The sequence below is a fragment of the Pungitius pungitius genome, chromosome 14 (assembly GCF_949316345.1).
Source record: "Pungitius pungitius chromosome 14, fPunPun2.1, whole genome shotgun sequence".
Lineage (NCBI taxonomy): Eukaryota > Metazoa > Chordata > Actinopteri > Perciformes > Gasterosteidae > Pungitius > Pungitius pungitius.
In genome coordinates this window covers 433718-456346 of record NC_084913.1, presented here as the reverse complement: position 1 = coordinate 456346, position 22629 = coordinate 433718, and the positions used below count along the sequence as shown (strand labels likewise).

The 22629-nt window shown below is 50.2% G+C and overlaps 1 protein-coding gene across 2 annotated transcripts; it reads left to right on the top strand.

The window, feature by feature from the left end:
• Positions 1-94: 94 nt before the first annotated feature.
• Positions 95-22609, top strand: mapkbp1 (mitogen-activated protein kinase binding protein 1). 2 transcript variants are annotated; one of them, XM_037486693.2, is made up of 31 exons: positions 95-695; positions 1617-1708; positions 5309-5371; positions 5525-5582; positions 5667-5837; positions 7189-7509; positions 7650-7667; positions 8853-9013; positions 9117-9315; positions 9558-9689; positions 9761-9969; positions 11190-11281; positions 12148-12273; positions 12353-12423; positions 12543-12664; positions 12737-12812; positions 12883-12994; positions 13204-13267; positions 13378-13506; positions 13659-13795; positions 13976-14004; positions 16417-16551; positions 16636-16770; positions 16844-16971; positions 17216-17343; positions 17739-17930; positions 18623-18704; positions 18794-19149; positions 19335-20003; positions 20248-20333; positions 21895-22609. In XM_037486693.2, the coding sequence occupies exons 1-31, from the start codon at positions 576-578 to the stop codon at positions 22114-22116; spliced, it is 4635 nt and encodes a 1544-aa protein (XP_037342590.2). In that variant the 5' UTR covers positions 95-575; the 3' UTR covers positions 22117-22609. The 2 variants fall into 2 exon arrangements, with proteins under 2 accessions (XP_037342590.2, XP_037342592.2); XM_037486695.2 differs by lacking the exon at positions 7650-7667.
• The last annotated feature ends 20 nt before the right edge of the window (positions 22610-22629 follow it).

The window sequence follows — 22629 nt, the reverse complement described above, 5'->3', positions numbered from 1 at the left end:
GCTGGACGGTTTGTCCGTTGAAGCGTCAAAGAGCGTCAGAAACGACACGGATTCTATCTGTTAAAATAAAAGCACGGCGTGTCGTTCTCGTACTGGAGCGGAAGTGGCACTACAGAATGCGGTGATCGTGTAGTTAGTACTTTATCATTTCATGTATTCTCTACGACGGAACGTTCTGTTCTCAGATGTAAAAAGAGAAACCGAAGGACTCGTTTCCATCACCGCTCAGAGTGCCTTACGGCGTTATTCTGAAAAGCCTGACCGGAAGTGTTCGTGTCGTTGCCGCACGCGGTCTGGGCGCTCGGCTCAGTCCGGTCTGGCTCGTGTGTACAAGCCGCTTCTTCTTCATCGTGTCTCCGCAGCGGCGGAGGAATAAGATGCGGAGCGGAACCGGATCCCGTGGCCCGGATCAGCCCCCAACCAGAACCCGAGACAGGCTCTTCCCCGACTCGGCTCGGCTCGGCTCGCTGACGGTATGACTGACAGGAGGAGCGCGCGACAGACAGGAGCCCCGGACGCGAAGAGCTAGCTGCGTCAGCTAACTGCGTCAGGTAGCTGCGGCAGATAGCGGCGCGATGGCCGCGGAGGGAAGCGGAACCATCCGGAGCCGCATCAAGAACCTGCTGCGGTCTCCCTCCATCAAACTGAGGCGGCGGAGCGGCGCGGCGCGGCACAAAGAGGACCTGAGCGGCAAGGTGGACGCAGCGCGGCGCATGCGCACACGCTGCATATTGATGTCGGCCTTATCTTATGACATTATGGAAATACTGGATATTTTTTATTTGTGACATATCATAACGATTAGTCGATTGATCAATAAGTCAATCAACCAAAAAGAGTGATTATTTGAATATAATTTTAATCCTAATTTTGTTCATTTTGAATCATTGAGACAAAAACTGTTCAGTTAGCGTTTCTCATGAATCACAATAGGCAGAAACATTTGACTTTTATCAGGTAAAATAAAAATGAAAAAGCTCTTCACGTATTACAAAATAAAACTTTGTGAGGTGTTTCTGAAGGTCCAGTTCTCCGGTTGACCCGTGTGTCCCTGCAGGGCTTCTGTCCAGATGTCAGTAGCTGCTTTCTTCCCAGCTTCTAAAGCTCCCAGAATGCATTGTGTTGTGTCTGAAAATGTTCATCCGTGGAGCTTTAAATTAAACAAGGGCCACGTGTTTGAATGTGAGGCTCCACCCGGTGATTCACCACAGAAGAAGAAAAACTAGTTATTCAGAAATGTCTCTTATTTAAATGATTGATGCGCTTTGACTCATGTTACAGTTGAACTGTTGTTAAAGTGACGTTAACTTTCTCACCCTGAAGGATTGTGGGTCGGTTGTAAAGTCAGCTGGTGATTCATCTCAGGTCGATGTGACGGAACAACAAAAACTCCAATGAGCGGACACACACATGTACACAATGGGGTGGAGGTAGCTGCTGTTAGCTTAGCATCAGGTTGCACAGCACTTCACCTAAAGCGCAGAGGCAGCACACTGATTACGTGCTAACATGCTAACAGCTGGGCTAGTGACGGACCACACAGTGATTGGTCCAGTTACTATTGCAGTTCTGCTTCCCTGTCTGATCAATGACCTTTTGTGACCTTTGCCCTGCAGGTGACCTTGGAGAAAGTTTTGGGAATCACGGCTCCAGGGAACCGAGCTCTAGCCTGCGACCCGCGAACCGGACTGTTGGCTTATCCTGCCGGGTGAGAACACAGTGTGTGTGTGTGTGTGTGTGTGCGCACGTTAACAGAATCACTGAAATGAGAAACGTTTCAATCACGTTGTGATGCAAGTTAAGGTGGACGACTTGTTGTGTGTCTGCTGCTTCATTCCAGAGGATTAAAACCTCAGACATGTTCAGGCTTCTAAAGACTAATGACATCATCAGATTATCAGATTAAAGGCGTCTCACACACACACACACACACACACACAGCGACTCGTTAGGAGTCCTGGTCTTTATATCTACCACGAGGTAAAAAAGTGGTCCCCACAAGGACAGGAATACGAGCATGAGAGTGTGTGTGTTGATGAAGAACATAATTGGTCGCTGACTCAGCTGCTTAATGTCAACACATGTTCTTCAGCTCCTCCTCTGATTGGCTCCCACCTCTTCAGATGGGCTGATGATGTCACGGGGGAGCTGAGTCAAAACAAATCTGCTGTTTCTTCTTCTGTTTTTATCTGCTGAGAGACAGGTCCACACTGAGAGAGACAGACAGGTCCACACTGAGAGAGACAGACGGGTCCACACTGAGAGAGACAGACAGATGGGTCCACACTGAGAGAGACAGACAGGTCCACACTGAGAGAGACAGACAGGTCCACACTGAGAGAGACAGACAGGTCCACACTGAAAAGAGACAGACAGGTCCACACTGAAAAGAGACAGACGGGTCCACACTGAGAGACACAGACAGATGGGTCCACACTAAGAGAGACAGACTGGTCCACACTGAGAGACACAGACAGATGGGTCCACACTAAGAGAGACAGACGGGTCCACACTGAGAGAGACAGACGGGTCCACACTGAGAGAGACAGACGGGTCCACACTGAGAGAGACAGACAGATGGGTCCACACTGAGAGAGACAGACGGGTCCACACTGAGAGAGACAGACGGGTCCACACTGAGAGAGACAGACGGGTCCACACTGAGAGAGACAGACTGGTCCACACTGAGAGAGACAGACAGATGGGTCCACACTGAGAGAGACAGACGGGTCCACACTGAGAGAGACAGACGGGTCCACACTGAGAGAGACAGACGGGTCCACACTGAGAGAGACAGACTGGTCCACACTGAGAGAGACAGACAGATGGGTCCACACTGAGAGAGACAGACTGGTCCACACTGAGAGAGACAGACTGGTCCACACTGAGAGAGACAGACAGATGGGTCCACACTGAGAGAGACAGACGGGTCCACACTGAGAGAGACAGACGGGTCCACACTGAGAAAGACAGACTGGTCCACACTGAGAGACACAGACAGATGGGTCCACACTGAGAGAGACAGACTGGTCCACACTGAGAGAGACAGACAGATGGGTCCACACTGAGAGAGACAGACTGGTCCACACTGAGAGAGACAGACAGGTCCACACTGAGAGAGACAGACTGGTCCACACTGAGAGAGACAGACGGGTCCACACTGAGAGAGACAGACGGGTCCACACTGAGAGAGACAGACAGATGGGTCCACACTGAGAGAGACAGACTGGTCCACACTGAGAGAGACAGACGGGTCCACACTGAGAGAGACAGACGGGTCCACACTGAGAGAGACAGACTGGTCCACACTGAGAGAGACAGACAGATGGGTCCACACTGAGAGAGACAGACGGGTCCACACTGAGAGAGACAGACGGGTCCACACTGAGAGAGACAGACTGGTCCACACTGAGAGAGACAGACAGATGGGTCCACACTGAGAGAGACAGACTGGTCCACACTGAGAGAGACAGACTGGTCCACACTGAGAGAGACAGACAGATGGGTCCACACTGAGAGAGACAGACGGGTCCACACTGAGAGAGACAGACGGGTCCACACTGAGAAAGACAGACTGGTCCACACTGAGAGACACAGACAGATGGGTCCACACTGAGAGAGACAGACTGGTCCACACTGAGAGAGACAGACAGATGGGTCCACACTGAGAGAGACAGACTGGTCCACACTGAGAGAGACAGACAGGTCCACACTGAGAGAGACAGACAGATGGGTCCACACTGAGAGAGACAGACTGGTCCACACTGAGAGAGACAGATGGGTCCACACTGAGAGAGACAGACTGGTCCACACTGAGAGAGACAGATGGGTCCACACTGAGAGAGACAGACTGGTCCACACTGAGAGAGACAGATGGGTCCACACTGAGAGAGACAGACTGGTCCACACTGAGAGAGACAGATGGGTCCACACTGAGAGAGACAGACTGGTCCACACTGAGAGAGACAGATGGGTCCACACTGAGAGAGACAGACTGGTCCACACTGAGAGAGACAGATGGGTCCACACTGAGAGAGACAGACTGGTCCACACTGAGAGAGACAGACGGGTCCACACTGAGAGAGACAGACTGGTCCACACTGAGAGAGACAGATGGGTCCACACTGAGAGAGACAGACTGGTCCACACTGAGAGAGACAGACGGGTCCACACTGAGAGAGACAGACTGGTCCACACTGAGAGAGACAGATGGGTCCACACTGAGAGAGACAGATGGGTCCACACTGAGAGAGACAGATGGGTCCACACTGAGAGAGACAGACTGGTCCACACTGAGAGAGACAGACTGGTCCACACTGAGAGAGACAGACAGATGGGTCCACACTGAGAGAGACAGACGGGTCCACACTGAGAGAGACAGACGGGTCCACACTGAGAAAGACAGACTGGTCCACACTGAGAGACACAGACAGATGGGTCCACACTGAGAGAGACAGACTGGTCCACACTGAGAGAGACAGACAGATGGGTCCACACTGAGAGAGACAGACTGGTCCACACTGAGAGAGACAGACAGGTCCACACTGAGAGAGACAGACAGATGGGTCCACACTGAGAGAGACAGACTGGTCCACACTGAGAGAGACAGACAGGTCCACACTGAGAGAGACAGACAGATGGGTCCACACTGAGAGAGACAGACTGGTCCACACTGAGAGAGACAGATGGGTCCACACTGAGAGAGACAGACTGGTCCACACTGAGAGAGACAGATGGGTCCACACTGAGAGAGACAGACTGGTCCACACTGAGAGAGACAGATGGGTCCACACTGAGAGAGACAGACTGGTCCACACTGAGAGAGACAGATGGGTCCACACTGAGAGAGACAGACTGGTCCACACTGAGAGAGACAGATGGGTCCACACTGAGAGAGACAGACTGGTCCACACTGAGAGAGACAGATGGGTCCACACTGAGAGAGACAGATGGGTCCACACTGAGAGAGACAGACTGGTCCACACTGAGAGAGACAGATGGGTCCACACTGAGAGAGACAGACTGGTCCACACTGAGAGAGACAGACGGGTCCACACTGAGAGAGACAGACTGGTCCACACTGAGAGAGACAGACAGATGGGTCCACACTGAGAGAGACAGACGGGTCCACACTGAGAGAGACAGACTGGTCCACACTGAGAGAGACAGATGGGTCCACACTGAGAGAGACAGACTGGTCCAGCCGCTCACTGTGTGTGTGTGTGTGTGTGTGTGTGTGTGTGTGTGTGTGTGTGTGTGTGTGTGTGTGTGTGTGTGTGTGTGTGTGTGTGTGTGTGTGTGTGTGCAGGTGTGTCGTCGTCCTGCTGAATCCTCGGAAAAACAAACAGCTTCACATCTTCAACAGCTCCAGGTGAAGCTTCATCAGTTCTCACTTCCTGCCTTTTTACTTTATTACTTTATTTATTGTATTAGCGTTGTTGTAGCTCGACATAGGAACTCCATTTCCCATGATTCATAGCACCAATGGTATGCGTGGTTAACATGTGACGTCACACTGTCTCAGGAAAGCCATCACCACGTTGGCCTTTTCTCCAGATGGGAAGTACGTCGTCACTGGAGAAGTGAGTCACTTTATTGGTTCACTGATCCACTAGAAAGACAACAGGACCCATCTTTCACCTCCTCCTCCTCCTCCTCTTCCTCAGAGCGGTCACATGCCGGCGGTTCGAGTCTGGGAGGTGTCAGAGCGGGTTCAGGTCTCTGAGCTGCAGGAGCATAAGTACGGCGTCTCCTGCGTGGCTTTTTCTCCCAACAGCAAGTACATCGTCAGCGTGGGGTACCAACACGACATGATGGTCAACGTGTGGAACTGGAAGGTGAGGCACTCACACACACACTCACACACACACACTCACACACACACTCACACACTCACACTCACACACACACTCACACACTCACACAGGTGAGACACACACACACTCACACACTCACACTCACACTCACACACTCACACAGGTGACACACACTCACACAGGTGAGACACACACACAGGTGAGACACACACACTCACACAGGTGAGACACACTCACACACACACACACTCACACACACACAGGTCAGACACACACACACACACACACACACACAGGTGAGACACACACACACACAGGTGAGACACTGCTGCAGCAGACAGGAACAGGAACATGGAGAAACTTCCTCTTCTTCTTCCTTTAGTTATTGATGACTTTGACTGAGCTTCTCACTGACTAAGAGGTCCTGAGTGCTGGGTCACCTGATACTCATTGATCCATAGATGGGTTTTGCTGGTACCTGTTGAGAAAAATAAATTGTTGCACAACATTAATATACATATATATGATGTATGTATGAAGGTATCAATATATAAAAGTATACAATAAAAAAGTAGTTCCATAATAAACATTGTGGATGAGTTTAGTGAGAGTTAAAGCCTTAGACCACATGACCTCTGTTAATGTCACATGACCTCTAATTGTGACCTCTGTGGTGCGTTTGAGTATAGTGGTTTTATAAAGTTACTATAGGTAAACATTAGTGAACTAGCTGACAACATGCTAAGAACATGCTAACTCGCTAACACAACAGCAGCATTCGTTTGTCTGTAAACCAAATGTTGCTAATTGAGCATTTTTGTTTTAGCTTTATTCAGCAACAAAAGGAGAAAGAGGACGGAGCCACACACCTAATTATCCACACAATGAACTATTTGGGATGAAATGTCCCTCTTTTCATCCACGTCCTGGTTGTGTGTCCTCACCAGTCCTGAGTGCGTCTCAGCTGGGTACCGATGTTAACGTTAACAGGTGACGTCATGAATAGACAGTGTTAGCATGTAGCTAACTAGCTAGCTAACATCCCAGGTGTAGAAGTCTCTACAGAAGCGTCATATGTGCGTCTTCTCTTTCATGCCGGTCTGTGGTCTGGTTGTGGGGTTCGGCTGTTTCACCTCTAGTTCTTCTCTCGGTCGGGTCTTCTTGGAAGGACGCTGCCGCTGGTCGCTCTTGTTCTGTTGTTAAGCGGCGCGTAGGAGACTCGCCCTGATGACAGGCAGCGTAGGGCAAGCCCAAATCTCAATGGATTTTAAAATGTCACAGTTTTACGCAGATATCTCAGTTTACAAATGTGACTTAATATTAGCTTCCTTCTTCTTCGGGTGACGGATGGTGTCTTTGTTCCACTCATCAGAAAAACGTGGTCGTCTCGGCCAACAAGGTGTCCAGCAAAGTGACGGCTGTCTCCTTCTCGGACGACAGCTCCTACTTCGTCACCGCCGGCAACCGCCACGTCAAGTTCTGGTACCTGGACCACGGCAAGACCTCCAAGGCCAACGCCACCGTCCCCCTGCTGGGGCGTTCAGGGCTGCTGGGGGAGCTCAGGAACAACTTCTTCAGTGACGTGGCGTGTGGGCGAGGCCGACAGGCCTCCTCCACCTTCTGCATCACCTCCTCTGGCCTGCTCTGCGAGTTTAACGACCGGCGCCTCCTCGACAAATGGGTGGAGCTGCGGGTGGGTTCGGCTTCTAGGCGTGATGTCACATGTGTGACGTCACAGGCGTGATGTCACAGGCGGTAACAATCTCTGTGTCTCTTTAACCCGAATCGCTCTAATGTGAAGTTCCTCTGTTTCTTTTCGTGCTTCCTGTGCAGAGAGTCGACTCTGCGTCCGTAAGTCGTCACCTCACCTGGACTCCGTTGGCTCAGCCTGTGACTCATGGCCTTTTCCATATTTATCATCATCAATACAGACTGTGAGGTTTTACTCCAGAACGAACAAAACAAAAGACAACATCAGTCAATGAGCTGAACCTCAATATATCAAGCTGCTTGTTAGCATTTAGCTCCACAAAATAGAAACTATAAAGCACGACCACCTGAGCTAACACGCTAGCTAGCTGAAAACATGCTGCTAACAGCGAGCTTGCTAACAGAACAGAAGTTAAAGTGTCAACCCAATAGCTAAAAGCTAATTTGCTAATTTGCTAAATGTTACCGTGGGCTAATCCTTCAGCCCAAAATGTCAATGATTTAATAGCTGGACCACTGTCATTTAGCCGATGCTTTTATCCAAAGCGACTTACAATAAGTGCATTTCAACCATAAGGAAACAAACTCAGAAGAACAAGTGTGACGATGTGAAGGCTCTGTGGACAGCAAAGAGTCGTGATGTAACTACAGAGTTAGCTTCTTAGCTGCTAAGGCTAAAATAATAATGAATTAATAGTAATAAAATGATAATCAGACGTGTGAATCATTCATCACTGTGTTCCCCCTAGATTTTAAACTACAATGTTTAGGGAAACACTGATTTATTAACACTAAACTAAGTTATTATACCAGACTCAAATCTGATGGAAATGATCTCAATCTTCACTGGCTGAGCTGACTGATCAAGACACGCCCATTGGCCTCCTTTCACGCCATTGGTTGATTTCACAGCATGCCGCTGTCATTCATTCAAACCGTCCACCTGATTGGCTGAGAGACCTAATTCACCCTGCACACTGTGATTCACAGAGGACCCTGAAAGCAGCATCAGGCACCGCCCCTAACGTCCAGCTCCCACTGTGGTACTGATCAGTATTAGTACCACAGTGTCACAGCACTCTGGTATTACAGTATTGTAGTATTGCAGTACTACAGTGTGAATAAACTAAAATAAAGAGGATCAGTAAACGGCCTCTTTGTCTCCTCACATTCTCTCACTTCATTTACATTTCTACTCTGTTGGAACCGGAAAGTCGTCCCAAAGTCTTCAAACACATCTTCATCTTCATGGTGTCCTCGGTACACAGTGGACAACCTGACTCACCTGTCTGTCTCTCTGTGTGTCCCCTGTCTGTCCCCCCACAGGCGTCTCAGGCCACCTGTCTGTCCGTCACAGACGAGCTGATCTTCTGTGGTTGCTCTGACGGGACGGTTCGGGCCTTCAGCCCCGTCAACCTTCACTTCCTGTGCTCTCTGCCCCGCCCCCACTGCCTGGGGGCCGACGTGGCCAGCATGGTGGACGCCAGGTACCGCGCAGGCACACACACACACACACACACACACACTGAACCATGGACACGCGGTTACTGTGGAAACAGCCCCATCAGCCGTCCTTCTGTCTCGCCCCAGTCAGCTGTTCTCGGGCCGGCCGGAGGCCCGGTACCCGGACACGGTGGCGGTGACCTACGACCCCGCCAGCCGCTGGCTGTCGTGCGTCTACAACGACCACAGTGTCTACGTGTGGGACGTCCGTGACCTCCGCGACCCCCGCAGAGCGGGAAAACTCTACTCCGCCCTCTACCACTCCTCCTGCGTGTGGAGCCTGGAGGTCAGTGGGTCCACAACGAAGGCCTCAATCAGCGAGAGGTCAGAGGTCAAGGGGCAGTCTATTACTGCAGGAATATATGTTTAACATGTTTAGTCTGCAGCTGATGTAATGCTCTTCATCATGTTCTCCTCCTTATGACCTGTCAAACGATGTCCCTCTTAAATAAAATAAGTCTTTGTAGAATAATGGAGTCACACATGAGAGGAAGCTCTAAAACAACATTTCTATTTACGTTCCTACAGGTGTACCCAGAGGAGGGGGGAGGGGAGGCACGTCTCCCCCCAGGATCGTACCTGTCCTGCTCCTCAGACAACACCATCCGCCTGTGGAACACCGACGGACACAAGCTGGTCACCAGGAACATCCTGAGCCAGGTACGAGAAGACAACCTGGCCTACACTCACCTTTGACCGCTTCCTGATCTCACTGACCTTTGACCCCTCAGGATCTACAGAAGGTGATTTACATGGACGACAACGTCTCCACCCTCCTGGACCCAGAGAGCACCTCAGTGACGGGTGGAAACCTGGAGAAGGGGGGGTCATCGGCCTCAGACGGGCTGCAGACTGACCAGAGCAGAGCGGGCATTAGGACCCTTAAGGTCAGTCCCGATGGACAACACCTGGCCTCTGGAGACCGCATGGGAGTCCTCAGGTGAGCTGGACGATGGGCCTGTCACAATGTGGAGCTTTGTTTTAAACAGACAGCATTGAGTCAGATGGTGAGAAGAGGAGCTTTGTTCCCCACTGATATCAGCCAGCCTACTTATAGCCTGCTACACCTCTGGTGACATCATCCGTCTCAATATCTTCCACCTGGTTTAAGTCCCCACTAACAGTTAAATAAGGTCCCATAACTCAGTAATACTATATGTAGTAATATGCTCCTGAAACAGTGCAGAGATGTTTCACAGTTGGTAAGAACTCTCACTTCCTTCCAGAAATCAACAACATTATTATTTCTTAACTTCTTGGTCATTTTGAGTCGTATTGTTCTGCTTGTAGTGGGGCCTTCATACAAAGCACTGATCATTAGACATGGAGCACAGATCTCCACATCCTTACAGTTAACATCTGTACACATAGTTGCATCTCACAGATGTTTCTGTGTGAGCATAATAGTCCAATAAGTCCTCCTTTGAGAGACTTGACCAGTTTAGTTCATCTTCACTGACACTTATCCCGTTGCTAGTTAGTTCTGGGAGATCTTCAACATTTATGGAGATAGAAAAAGGTACGTGATGAGTTGTTGCTGCCCATTCATCCTGATGAGGGAGGTGCATCAGCTGTACTTACAGTGGTCCATGACGTCATATGCACAGCTGTCTGTAGGCAGAAGCACTTCACCTGACAGCATCACATGATCATCTTTACAGAACGGAGTCATGTGATTGGCACATAATGAGCATTCATGTCCCCAATGACCCGGAGACAAGAGGAAGCATGATGCTGAATATAGGAATAGATGAAGGGAAGCCTTTGTGAGGAAACTGTATTCCAAATGCACCAGTCAACACCCACTCTGACCACTTTTATCAATGAGTCAAGCTTAGTATTCCATCCCAAAATAGCCCCCCCCCCCCACCCTGGTATCCTACCTTGGACTATTCCCACACTAAGATCAGCTGTAGACTCCCCAGCCCCATGAAATCTGAAGTCTTGCTTATATAGCCATAATCATAAAAATAATATAAAATAAAGGCTTAAAATATGTATGTAATGAGTCTATTTAATATATTAGTGTCACCCTTTAAGTTGAATTACTGAAAGTAATGAGCTTTTGCACAATATTCTAATTTTTTGAGTTTCACCTGCTACGATGTAGCATCAGAATGCTGCATCATTCATCGTGGATGTCTTCTTCTTCTAATGTAGGATCCATGATCTGGACGGAATGGTGGAGATCCTGAATGTTCAGGCTCATGACTCTGAGATCCTCTGCCTGGAGTTCTCCAAGCCAGACACGGGTGAGAAAACACTAGACACACATCTGGAAGTTTACATGGATTTACTGTGAACCCCCTCAAAAAGATCTGGTGCCACCAATTGTCTTCACAAGTCACATTAGTAGACCGGGTAGATTCTGTGGAGGCCTCAGAGAGCGTTGGAGGGCGTCATGGAGACCAAGGAGCAGCTCAGCTGGGAAGTTGTAGCTGAGGATGAAGCAACGTTAGCTCATAAAAGAATATGCCAAGCTCTGATCAGGTCCATCATCAGCAGAAGGAAAGACTACGACACAAACCCACCAGGAGAAGGCCGTCCACCCAAAGTGAGCAGCCAGTCAAGGAGGACATGAATCAGAGAAGCAACCAAGAGGCTCATGGGAAATCTGGAGGAGCTTCAAAGATCCACAGCTGAGGGGGAGAAACATGGGGGGTGTAGCATCATGCTGAGGGGTTGCTTCTCTGGACAGAGACAAAGACGGGACAATCCTTGATGAGAACATGATGGCCGGCCGAAGACCTGAGACGGGGGGGGGCGGAGCTTCATCTTCTAGCAGGACGATGACCCTCAACACAGAGCCAGAGCTACGATGGAATGTTCAAGAAGAATAGAAGAACATTCTGATCTGTAGATGTCCAAAGATTAGAAAGCTGTAAATTCAGAGATAGAATTATTAGTATTGACTCGGGGGGGGGGGGGTACAGAAGAGATGTCAACTTAGTCAACCTTTGTGACACAAATACTATGATATATATATATATATATTATACTATATAGTCTCCTGAACACACACGCAGCAGGAGTGACATCAAGAACAAAGGTGATTTAAAAGCATCTTCCTCTCTCTGCCCCCCCCCCCCTCCCCCCTCCCCCCCCACACACACCCCAGGGCTCCAGTTGTTAGCCACAGCCAGTCGGGATCGGCTGATCCACGTGCTGGATGCCGGTAGAGACTACAGTCTGGTTCAGACTCTGGACGAACACTCGTCCTCCATCACTGCCGTCCGATTTGCAGGTCAGACCCTGTGACCTCTGACCCCACACTGTGAATGATGTCATGGCTCTGACCTCTACCTGTTCTTCCTGTCTATCAGCCAATGAGGGCAAAGTGAGGATGATCAGCTGTGGGGCCGATAAGAGCGTCTACTTCCGCACGGCTCAGCAGGTGAGAGCTTCACCTGGGGGGGCTCAACATGGGGGGGGTCACCGAGTAGCTGATAGTGACCAAGTACAGGCATCCTAAGACAAGATCTTCTCCCCCCCCCCCCCCCCCCCCCCCCTCAGACGGAGGAGGGGCTGGAGTTCACTCGCACTCATCACGTAGTGAGGAAGACGACCCTGTACGACATGGACGTGGAACCAACCAGGAAGTACGCGGCGGTGGGCTGTCAGGACCGCAGCATCAGGTAGAGACAGGAAGCACCTTAGTCTTTGTGTCCATGAATTACATGTAAGACCCCCCCCCCTCCCCCCCACAGGATCTTTAACATCAGTAACGGTAAACAGAAGAAGATGTATAAAGGCTCTCAGGGAGAAGACGGTACTCTCATCAAGGTGAGCAGCAACGTTTCCATAGTAACAGCAGATGTGTGCGGCGCTAACTCCCCCCGTCTGTTGCCTTCAGGTGCAGATCGACCCATCGGGTCTCTACATCGCCACTTCCTGTTCAGATAAGAACATCAGCATCTTTGACTTCTACTCTGGAGAGTGTGTGGCCACCATGTTCGGACACTCGGGTGAGGGGGGGGGTCACACGTATTTATGTTAAAATGAATGCATGTTGCTACAAGGATGTTCATACGACACAGTACATGGAGGGCTTTAGGACCTGGTTCCACCATTTAACCCCCCCTCGTGATCCATGATGCTCAGTGTGTGTGTGTGTGTGTGTGTGTGTGTGTGTGTGTGTGTGAGAGTGTGTACTCACAGTGGGTCTCTCTCTCAGAGATAGTCACAGGTCTGAAGTTCAGCAGTGACTGCAGACACCTGATCACAGTGTCCGGAGACAGGTACGTCCTCACTGACCTCCAATCAGATCGCCTTATTATAGGAGGAGGAACCACTTCACACCGCTTAGTCAAACCTCTGTGTGTGTGTGTGTGTGTGTGTGTGTGTGTAGCTGCATCTTTGTGTGGCGTCTCAGTCCAGAGTTGACCATCAGGATGAGGCAGCGGCTCGCTGACCTTCGACCTCCCAGCAGCACTCAAACCTCCCTGAATGCACCTCAGCAGAAAGTGGTGAACCTCAGGTAAACATTTGGCTTTTAGTGCCTGTTGTGTTTGTCATGTGATCATTTACCAGAACTAACTTGTTAAATTAACTGTGTGTGTGTGTGCACGTGTGTGTGCACGTGTGTGTGCGTGTGTGTACGTGTGTGTGTGCACGTGTGTGTGTGTGTAGCCAGGAGACATCGTCTCCTCGTGTCGTCAACATGTCGTCTGACAGCGACAAAGAGGAGGAGGAGGAGGAGGAGGAAGAGGAGCAGGAGTGCAGGAGTCCTTATATGGTCACAGCAGGATGCCTGCAGGAGGACACAGGTCTGTTACTATGGTGACGCAGCATGCTAAAGCGAGTTAGCTATGGGGGCAGTTGTGTTATTAACTCTTAATGTGGAACCTTTTGTTCTCATAATAATAATAATGTTCATGACAGAAAGTTTTCACTCATAAATCAAACTACAGATGGAAATAAATCGGTTTCTTTTGGTTGTTCTGCAGAAACGTCTGAGGAGAAGTTTGGCGAGAAGGTGAGAAGACATTCAGTTTAATGTCCTCACAGGACCGGAGGACAAAAGTCTCATTGAATATTGCTCAGGAGGAAACATATATATAGTAGGGCTGTCAAATGATTAAAAATTTTAATCAAATTAATTAGAATTTTCAGTGGATTAATCATGATTAATCACCTGAATCCTAACCATTTTTTCTTTCTGAAATGCATACTAAAGATAAATAACAGGACACAGATACATAATTATCATTATTATCATCATTATTATTTTTTACATAAATACATGTTGATTGATATTTGATTTTTTAATTCATTTCAGAAAATAATCAAAGCAATGTTATTTGATAAGTTACAGACTGATTTCCCTGCATGGCTCTAGAAGGGTCTCGAGCCTCTGCAGTTTATCCCACTCTGCTGTGAGTTTGTGCTCCTGCGATGACCAGACATGACCAGACATGTCAACCCTCCTGATGTTTCAAAGCCCCCCCCGAAAATCTCCCGGACCGACCTTTCTCCCGATTTCCACCCGAACAACAATATTGCTGCACCACCCGTCACTGGGCGCGCCGTTTCAGACCGAACAATAATAAAGGTTACACCTTGAAGTCGAGCGCGGCGATTAGAACGACTGGCGCTGCAAAGAAATCCGCCAGCACCCCCCATTTCGGTGTGAAATATTCCCATACCCGGGAGGATTTAGATCGCATTGGCTTCTCTTCCTCCGCATGTTTCAGAACAGTATTACGGGTCTCTCCGATGGTCTTTCCTTTACCTCAGCGCTGCTCTTTATTTATTTTTCTTAGCAAAGCTCTGCTGGGCGGAGCTTTTCTTCTTCTCTGTTCCGCTGCGCGAGAACCGGGGGGAGGAGGAGGTGCGGGTCTCTGGCGCAAACGACTTGCTGAACCTGACGGCCTGACGTATGCCTGCAGGTGGCAGTAATGAGTTGTATAGGATGAAGTGCATTCCCTAGAGGAAGAGGCACTTTACTGACCTGAATAATTTCTGCGCATGCCTGAAATGCGTCAAAAAAATTGACGTAATTAACAACAAACAGCTAATTAACGCCGTTAACGCGCTATTTTTGACAGCCCTAATATATAGATATGTATTTATATGTATATATGGGTCGTGGGGGCAACATCTCCAGCAGGGACCCCAGACTTCCCTTTCCTGGGGAACATCTAGCAGCTCAGTGCAGAGATATCATCTCTCTCTGGTCCTGGGTGTTCCTCAGGGCCTCTTCCCAGCTGGACGTGCCTGGAACAGAGGGGGCGTCCAGGGGGCGTCCTACCAGAAGCCCAAACCACCTCCACTGGCTCCTTTCAACCCAAAGGAGCAGCGGCTCTACTCCGAGGTCCTCGTGATTGGCTGAGCTTCTCACCCTTCTATCTCTAAGGGAGACGCCAGCCTCCCTCCTGAGGAAACCCATTTGACCGCTGGTACCCGTGACCTAGTTCTTTGGGTCATGACCCATCCTTCATGACCATAGGTGAGGGTAGGAATGAAGATCGACCCGTAGCTCAGCTCTTTTCTTCACAACGGGGCAGTAAAGCGAGTAAAACCGCCCCCATTGCTCCGATTCTCCAAGCTCACACTCCATCTTCATCCTCACATGAACAAGACCCTGAGGTCCTTGACCTCCTTCACTTGGGGTAAGGACCCACTCCCTACCTCAGATGTTTGAGGTGCTGATCCTCATCCCACCCGCTCCAGAGAGAGTTGGAGGCTGCAGACTGAGTGAATCCTGTCCATGAAAATCACAGGATTGGAAGGCGCCGCCCTGCTGACCGAGCACCAGAACACAGCTACTGTTATGCTAAAGAAGCTCCTTCCCTCTTTTAAACCATTCTTGGCCCCTCGCTTAACTAATTTATCTCAGGAAATTCATTATTTGCAAATTGAACAAATGTGTGAATTCACTTTAGAAAGCGTGTATCTTACGTATATTACTGTTGTGTGATCATGTTGAAGGTGGAACATGTCGAACTATCGACTCTTTTTGCTCCCATCTCTCCCTCATTTGAGGTGTTTGAAGCCAACAGTGTCCCCTCGTTTAGCAGGACGTGTCCACACCACTGTCCTTTAGGGACACAGTGGTGTCCTCTACAGGGTAGATGTTGGGATGGTAAGTAGCCTAGCAGCTAGCTTAGCCTAGCAGCTAGCAACATGTCCCAGGCACCATCAGTCCTAAAGTGGTCCGTTTGACCCTCGTCCCCTTTCTTCTGTCAAAAAGCTCTCTGCATCTAAGTGGCTGCAGAGGTCAGAGGTCAACGCTCAGCGGAAGGAGACCAAGCTGCGTTCACATATTTCACTGCATTCACCTCGGTCACAATAATCTCACAGATTAACACTTTAACGAAAATAAAAATAAAAATGAACAGGCATAAAACAATAATGTAGAAGCTGCACCTCAATGTCTTCTCTTCAGGGCGCGTCGGGCAGGCGTCTCCCCCGCCGCCGCTGGTCCAGGAGGACGTGTAACGGCGCTCTGATGGTGAAGTCCATGTTGGACCTGAGGCTGCTGGACTCGTACTGTGAGGTGGAGCAGCAGGTGGAGCGAGAGGTCAGGAAGCTTTCAGCTAGGAACGACCAACAGACTAATTAAGAAAACACCGCGTTTAAAGCACCCTTCATCCCACTTCCCCAGGTGAAGACACACCCCGTTGAGGTCAGCCCCCACCCCCGTCACCAGAGTAGGATGGGCCAGTGTGTGGGGGAGGGGCCTCACAGGACCAATCAGGAGCTGGGCAGCACCGTCAGTCTGCAGGTCAACACTGCCTGGGTGAGTGATCCAGCTGGTATCAGGTCACAGGACCCCGAGCACCTTGAAGTCCAAACATGGTGTGTGTGTCCAGGCAGAGGACAGGGAGGCGTGGACCAATCAGAGGCCGGACTTCATCCCGCTGTTCAATCACAGCCCTGACAGGGAGGCTGTGGCACTGTACCCTGACCAATGGGAGGACAGAGTGAGCCTGGGAGGAAGGTCTGTTGAGTCTCCTCTGACCCACAATCCTTTGCAGGAGGGATGGGAGGGTTTGTGTCGACTGTAAAGCCCTCTGAGGCCAATTTATGATTTTGGGCTTTACAAAATAAAATTAATAAAGAGTATAATATAGAGGGTCAGAGTTTAATGTCCCATTTTAGGAAGTAGTTTGTCCCACTTGAATTAATTCTGCTTTGTAGGATGTTGGAACGCCACCCCTCTAAACCCCGCCCCTTCCTGTCAGTGAGTTCCAGGTGAAGGAGGCGTGTCCTACTGCTGCAGGCAGACATCAGGACAAACCCAGTCCAGACAGCGGCTGCTCACTGGGATTCAGCTCCACGCTGTCCAGTCCACTGAGACCTGCAGGAGACGGTGAGACTGACACAGGGAAACAGACAGAGACAAACCTGCAGGACACAGACAGGTACAGAGAGACAAACCTGCAGGACACAGGCAGATACAGAGAGACAAACCTGCAGGACACAGACAGGTACAGAGAGACAAACCTGCAGGACACAGACAGATACAGAGAGACAAACCTGCAGGACACAGGCAGGTACAGAGAGACAAACCTGCAGGACACAGACAGATACAGAGAGACAAACCTGCAGGACACAGACAGATACAGAGAGACAAACCTGCAGGACACAGGCAGGTACAGAGAGACAAACCTGCAGGAGACGGTGAGACAGAGACAGACAGATAAAGAAAGGCAGACTGACCTTTCTTGTCCGTCTCTCACTGCTAACCTGTCTCTGTCCTCATAGACTCGGAGCCCACAGAGCCTCTCAGTGTGGATGGAAACTCCTCTGAGCTGGAGGAGGACGAGGAAGATGAGGGAGGAGCAGGAGGAGGAGTAGGAGCAGATGTCACAACCTCTCAACTCGTTCCCCAGACTCCAGACCAGGAAGCATTCCTCAAGGAACACTTCGTAACACTGGCCAACCTCTCCACATCAGGTCTGTAACCCATGGCAACATCTGGACTTTGGCCTCGGACTCAGACTGAGGTAGACAGTCTCTGGACTCAGACCTGGGTAAACGGTCTCTGGACTCAGACCTGGGTAAACGGTCTCTGGACTCAGACCTGGGTAAGTGGTCTCTGGACTGAGACCTGGGTTAGCGGTCTCTGGACTCAGACCTGGGTAAACGGTCTCTGGACTCAGACCTGGGTTAGCGGTCTCTGGACTCAGACCTGGGTAAACGGTCTCTGGACTCAGACCTGGGTTAGCGGTCTCTGGACTCAGACCTGGGTAAACGGTCTCTGGACTCAGACCTGGGTTAGCGGTCTCTGGACTCAGACCTGGGTTAGCGGTCTCTGGACTCAGACCTGGGTAAACGGTCTCTGGACTCAGACCTGGGTTAGCGGTCTCTGGACTCAGACCTGGGTAAACGGTCTCTGGACTCAGACCTGGGTAAACGGTCTCTGGACTCAGACCTGGGTTAGCGGTCTCTGGACTCAGACCTGGGTAAACGGTCTCTGGACTCAGACCTGGGTTAGCGGATAAGCGGTCTTTAGACTTGGACTTGACTTTAGGAACTCTAGAAGTTCAAGATTTGGTTTAACTGCACTTTGTGTTTGGGTCTGTATGCAACATTGTTGCTGACCTGCGATACTCTGGTGGAGTAAATTGTATAAACTGTGTTGACAGGAAGTCCAAGCAAAACCTCTCACAGCTCCAGCGAGAGCATCAGCATCTCCTCCAGGTTTCTCTCCCAAAATCCATCTGGAAGGTAAAACACCAGATCCACACTTTGTAATGACTCAGCATATCACAAGTCAACTGAGACTCGAACCTCCAGGTACTGTTTCTCTTTTTCAGTCGGACTCTGTTTCCTCTCCCATCTGGGACCACCCGGGGGGGGGGGGAGGCCCGTCCTCTGGTCTCAGAGGTCCGTCCTCTGATGGATGATAACCAGGACCGGAGGGTTTCGTGGAACCAGGACCAAACCTCTTCAGTTTGTGACCAGGGACAGTGCCAGAACCAGCAGGATCCAGGTCACCTCCAGATGGCAGCAGAGCAGACCCACCGCCCCACGCCACTAAAGAAGAGGGTCCAAACCACGTTGGAGTCAAAGAGGAATCTAGGCCCGACGGCCCGAGCCGCCGCCACACATCTGAGTTCCTCATCCGGACTTCGGAAGGCTCAGTCAGTCCAAAACCTGCTGACCCACACAGGTGAGAATATCGTCAAAGAGTTTTTGAATAGTTCTGAATTCATTTGATTTATTGTGTATTGATTACATGCAGATGTTGATGCAACTCCATCCATCTTTTTAAATCACACTAAACATTATGATGCTTCTAGAAAGGACCTCTTTGAGGTGAAGTGAGATAATGACCCAAACCTCTCGATCTTTCAGGTGACTCCTCCCTCTCCAGAGGGGGCCAACCTCATCTGCCCCCTCTGCTGCAGCGCCCCACCACCCTCCCTCCCCCCGCTGTACGCCCTTCGTCAGTAGCACCTCCCCCTCACACACCCAGCTCCCCCCTACAGGAGGCAGCAATCATGCCTACAACCCCGAGGAAGTCCTCCTCCTCCACGCCGGCCGCGTCACGCTCCTACATGAGCCCAACGGCGAGCTCCATGGCCAAAATGTCTCGCTCCGTCTCCGTGGGCGACGGAATCAACATCTCGGACTCTGGCGAGGAGCCCCCAGTGACGTCACCGCCCTCATTGTCAACAGTGACCCCCTCCCCTCAGACCAAAGACACGCCCCCTGTTGTTGCTGTGGTGCCTTCCTACGCTGCTGCTCTGGCCACGCCCCCCCACGTTGCCATTGTTCCCGTGGTCGTCGCTGCATCCTCCTCATCGTCTCTAAGTAACCTTGGTAACCATGTGGCTCCTCCCCCTCGCGGCCTCCAGGCCAGGATACCCGGCAACAGCAGACCACTCCCTGACAAGCCCTCCCTCGCCTCCTTCTCCTCTGTGTGGCTTCCTCCGGTCTGCGTCTCCCCCCTGTCTCCCCCTCGGCAGGAGGAGGAGCCTCTTGCAGGCGGTGGCGGCGTCACGGAGCTACGAGATAACGCAGGTTTGGACTCGCATCTTCCTCCATCCTGTCATACTGTCATCTCTAGGCTCCGCCCCTCCTCTTCATCCCTCTCCTCTTCCCCTGATGGCACTCCTCTGTCTAATGTCCTTCATCTCAGCTTCTCACTTCTTTATTTGGTAAATGGTTTAGTTTTTAAAGCTTGCTTCATGTTTACTTAATGTTATATTTTAACCGTTGTGTTGGTAGAGTGACATAACCTCTCTCTCTCTTTCTCTGTGACCAGACCAGCCAATCAGTGTGGAGACCTGCAGAGCTCTGACCAATGAGCTGCAGAGTTGTTTCAAGAGAGCAACACACCTGTACAGGAAGGTGAGTCGTCACTTTTATACCTGAAGTTCATAAATTCATTACAGGTAGAACGTTTAAAACTGAACTCAACTAAAGGAGGGCATCTGTGAAACAAATGTCAATCAGCGTGTAGCCCCGCCCTAAAGCATCACCTGCTTTATGGTCTGTTAGAGACCTGTCAATCAGCGTGTAGCCCCGCCCTAAAGCATCCGCTGCTTTATGGGCTGTCAGAGACCTGTCAATCAGCGTGTAGCCCCGCCCCCAAAGTATCCGCTGCTTTATGGGCTGTTAGAGACCTGTCAATCAGTGTGTAGCCCCGCCCTAAAGCATCACCTGCTTTATGGTCTGTTAGAGACCTGTCAATCAGCGTGTAGCCCCGCCCTAAAGCATCCGCTGCTTTATGGGCTGTTAGAGACCTGTCAATCAGTGTGTAGCCCCGCCCTAAAGCATCACCTGCTTTATGGTCTGTTAGAGACCTGTCAATCAGCGTGTAGCCCCGGCCTAAAGCATCACCTGCTTTATGGTCTGTTAGAGACCTGTCAATCAGCGTGTAGCCCCGCCCTAAAGCATCCGCTGCTTTATGGGCTGTTAGAGACCTGTCAATCAGCGTGTAGCCCCGGCCTAAAGCATCACCTGCTTTATGGTCTGTTAGAGACCTGTCAATCAGCGTGTAGCCCCGCCCTAAAGCATCCGCTGCTTTATGGGCTGTTAGAGGCCTGTCAATCAGTGTGTAGCCCCGCCCTAAAGCATCCGCTGCTTTATGGTCTGTTAGAGACCTGTCAATCAGCGTGTAGCCCCGCCCTAAAGCATCACCTGCTTTATGGTCTGTTAGAGACCTGTCAATCAGCGTGTAGCCCCGGCCTAAAGCATCACCTGCTTTATGGTCTGTTAGAGACCTGTCAATCAGCGTGTAGCCCCGCCCTAAAGCATCCGCTGCTTTATGGTCTGTTAGAGACCTGTCAATCAGCGTGTAGCCCCGCCCTAAAGCATCCGCTGCTTTATGGGCTGTTAGAGACCTGTCAATCAGCGTGTAGCCCCGGCCTAAAGCATCACCTGCTTTATGGTCTGTTAGAGACCTGTCAATCAGCGTGTAGCCCCGCCCTAAAGCATCCGCTGCTTTATGGGCTGTTAGAGACCTGTCAATCAGCGTGTAGCCCCGCCCTAAAGCATCCGCTGCTTTATGGTTTGTTAGAGACCTGTCAATCAGCGTGTAGCCCCGCCCTAAAGCATCACCTGCTTTATGGTCTGTTAAGAGACCTGTCAATCAGCGTGTAGCCCCGCCCTAAAGCATCCGCTGCTTTATGGGCTGTTAGAGACCTGTCAATCAGCGTGTAGCCCCGGCCTAAAGCATCCGCTGCTTTATGGTCTGTTTGATAATTCACTAAATGAACATCATGCTGCATTGAAGAAGACTTGAATCTTCGGCTTTACTTTAAAGAATCAGGTTTTTTTGTTTAACAGGAAGTGGAGGGTTTCCTTTGGATTCACTTTGACTTCAAATAGTTTTTAACAGAAAAAAACCCCATCATCTGTCAGGTGAGTTCTAACGTGGTCGCCTTCTTCACCTGTCTCTCTCCTCCAGGTGAGTGGCTCCTCCCCCGACCAGCGTCAAATGGCAAGCGTCCTATCCGAGGCTTTCCAGGCCATGAGGGCGGAGCTTAACTGTCTGCCGGTCGGCGCGCCGAGCATGCTGGGAGCAGAGGGGGGGCCGGGGGAAGTGAAGACGGCGGCTCTGCTGGAGGAATATTCTCTGCTGCTGCTGCAGGCCGTTCACCGCAGGATGGACAACATGGAGACACACTGATGCTCTCCTTCTCCTCCTCTGCTTCCTTATTCCTCCTCCTTCTGTACTTTCTCTTCTCCTCTGACCTCTACCTTCTTCCCCCACCTTGTCCCCTCGTCTCCACAGATGAAGCATTTGAATCCACTTTTCTCCTTCACCTTTATTCTTATGCAACAATCTCTCTGGTCTTAAAGGAGCGACGCTTCCATCATTTGGAATCTTTAACAACGAAAGTTTCTCCTGAGTCGTGTTTTTTTAAGGATGTTTCAGCACCGCATGTTTTTTAAGGATGAAATGTTACACCGTAGAGACTTTCTGAAGGAACAAACAGCAATAGAAGTTATTTTATTTTGTTCCTGAGTTCACTTGAACCGAAGTTTGTGTTTATTCTACTGATCAGATTCTTTGTCTCCAGAGGTTACACCCTGATGTTTTTATATGTTACAACACTAATACTTTTACACTAACAAACAGGTCAAAGTTCAGTTGCAAATGTAATAAAAGTTTGAGGTTATTTTCTTAAATCGTTATTAT

Coding starts and splice junctions, on each gene's coding strand:
- mapkbp1 (XM_037486693.2), top strand. CDS start 576: ATGGCCGCGGAGGGAAGCGGAACCATCCGGAGCCGCATCAAGAACCTG. Junction 696..1,616: donor AAGAGGACCTGAGCGGCAAG/GTGGACGCAGCG, acceptor TTTGCCCTGCAG/GTGACCTTGGAGAAAGTTTT. Junction 13,796..13,975: donor ATGCCTGCAGGAGGACACAG/GTCTGTTACTAT, acceptor GTTGTTCTGCAG/AAACGTCTGAGGAGAAGTTT.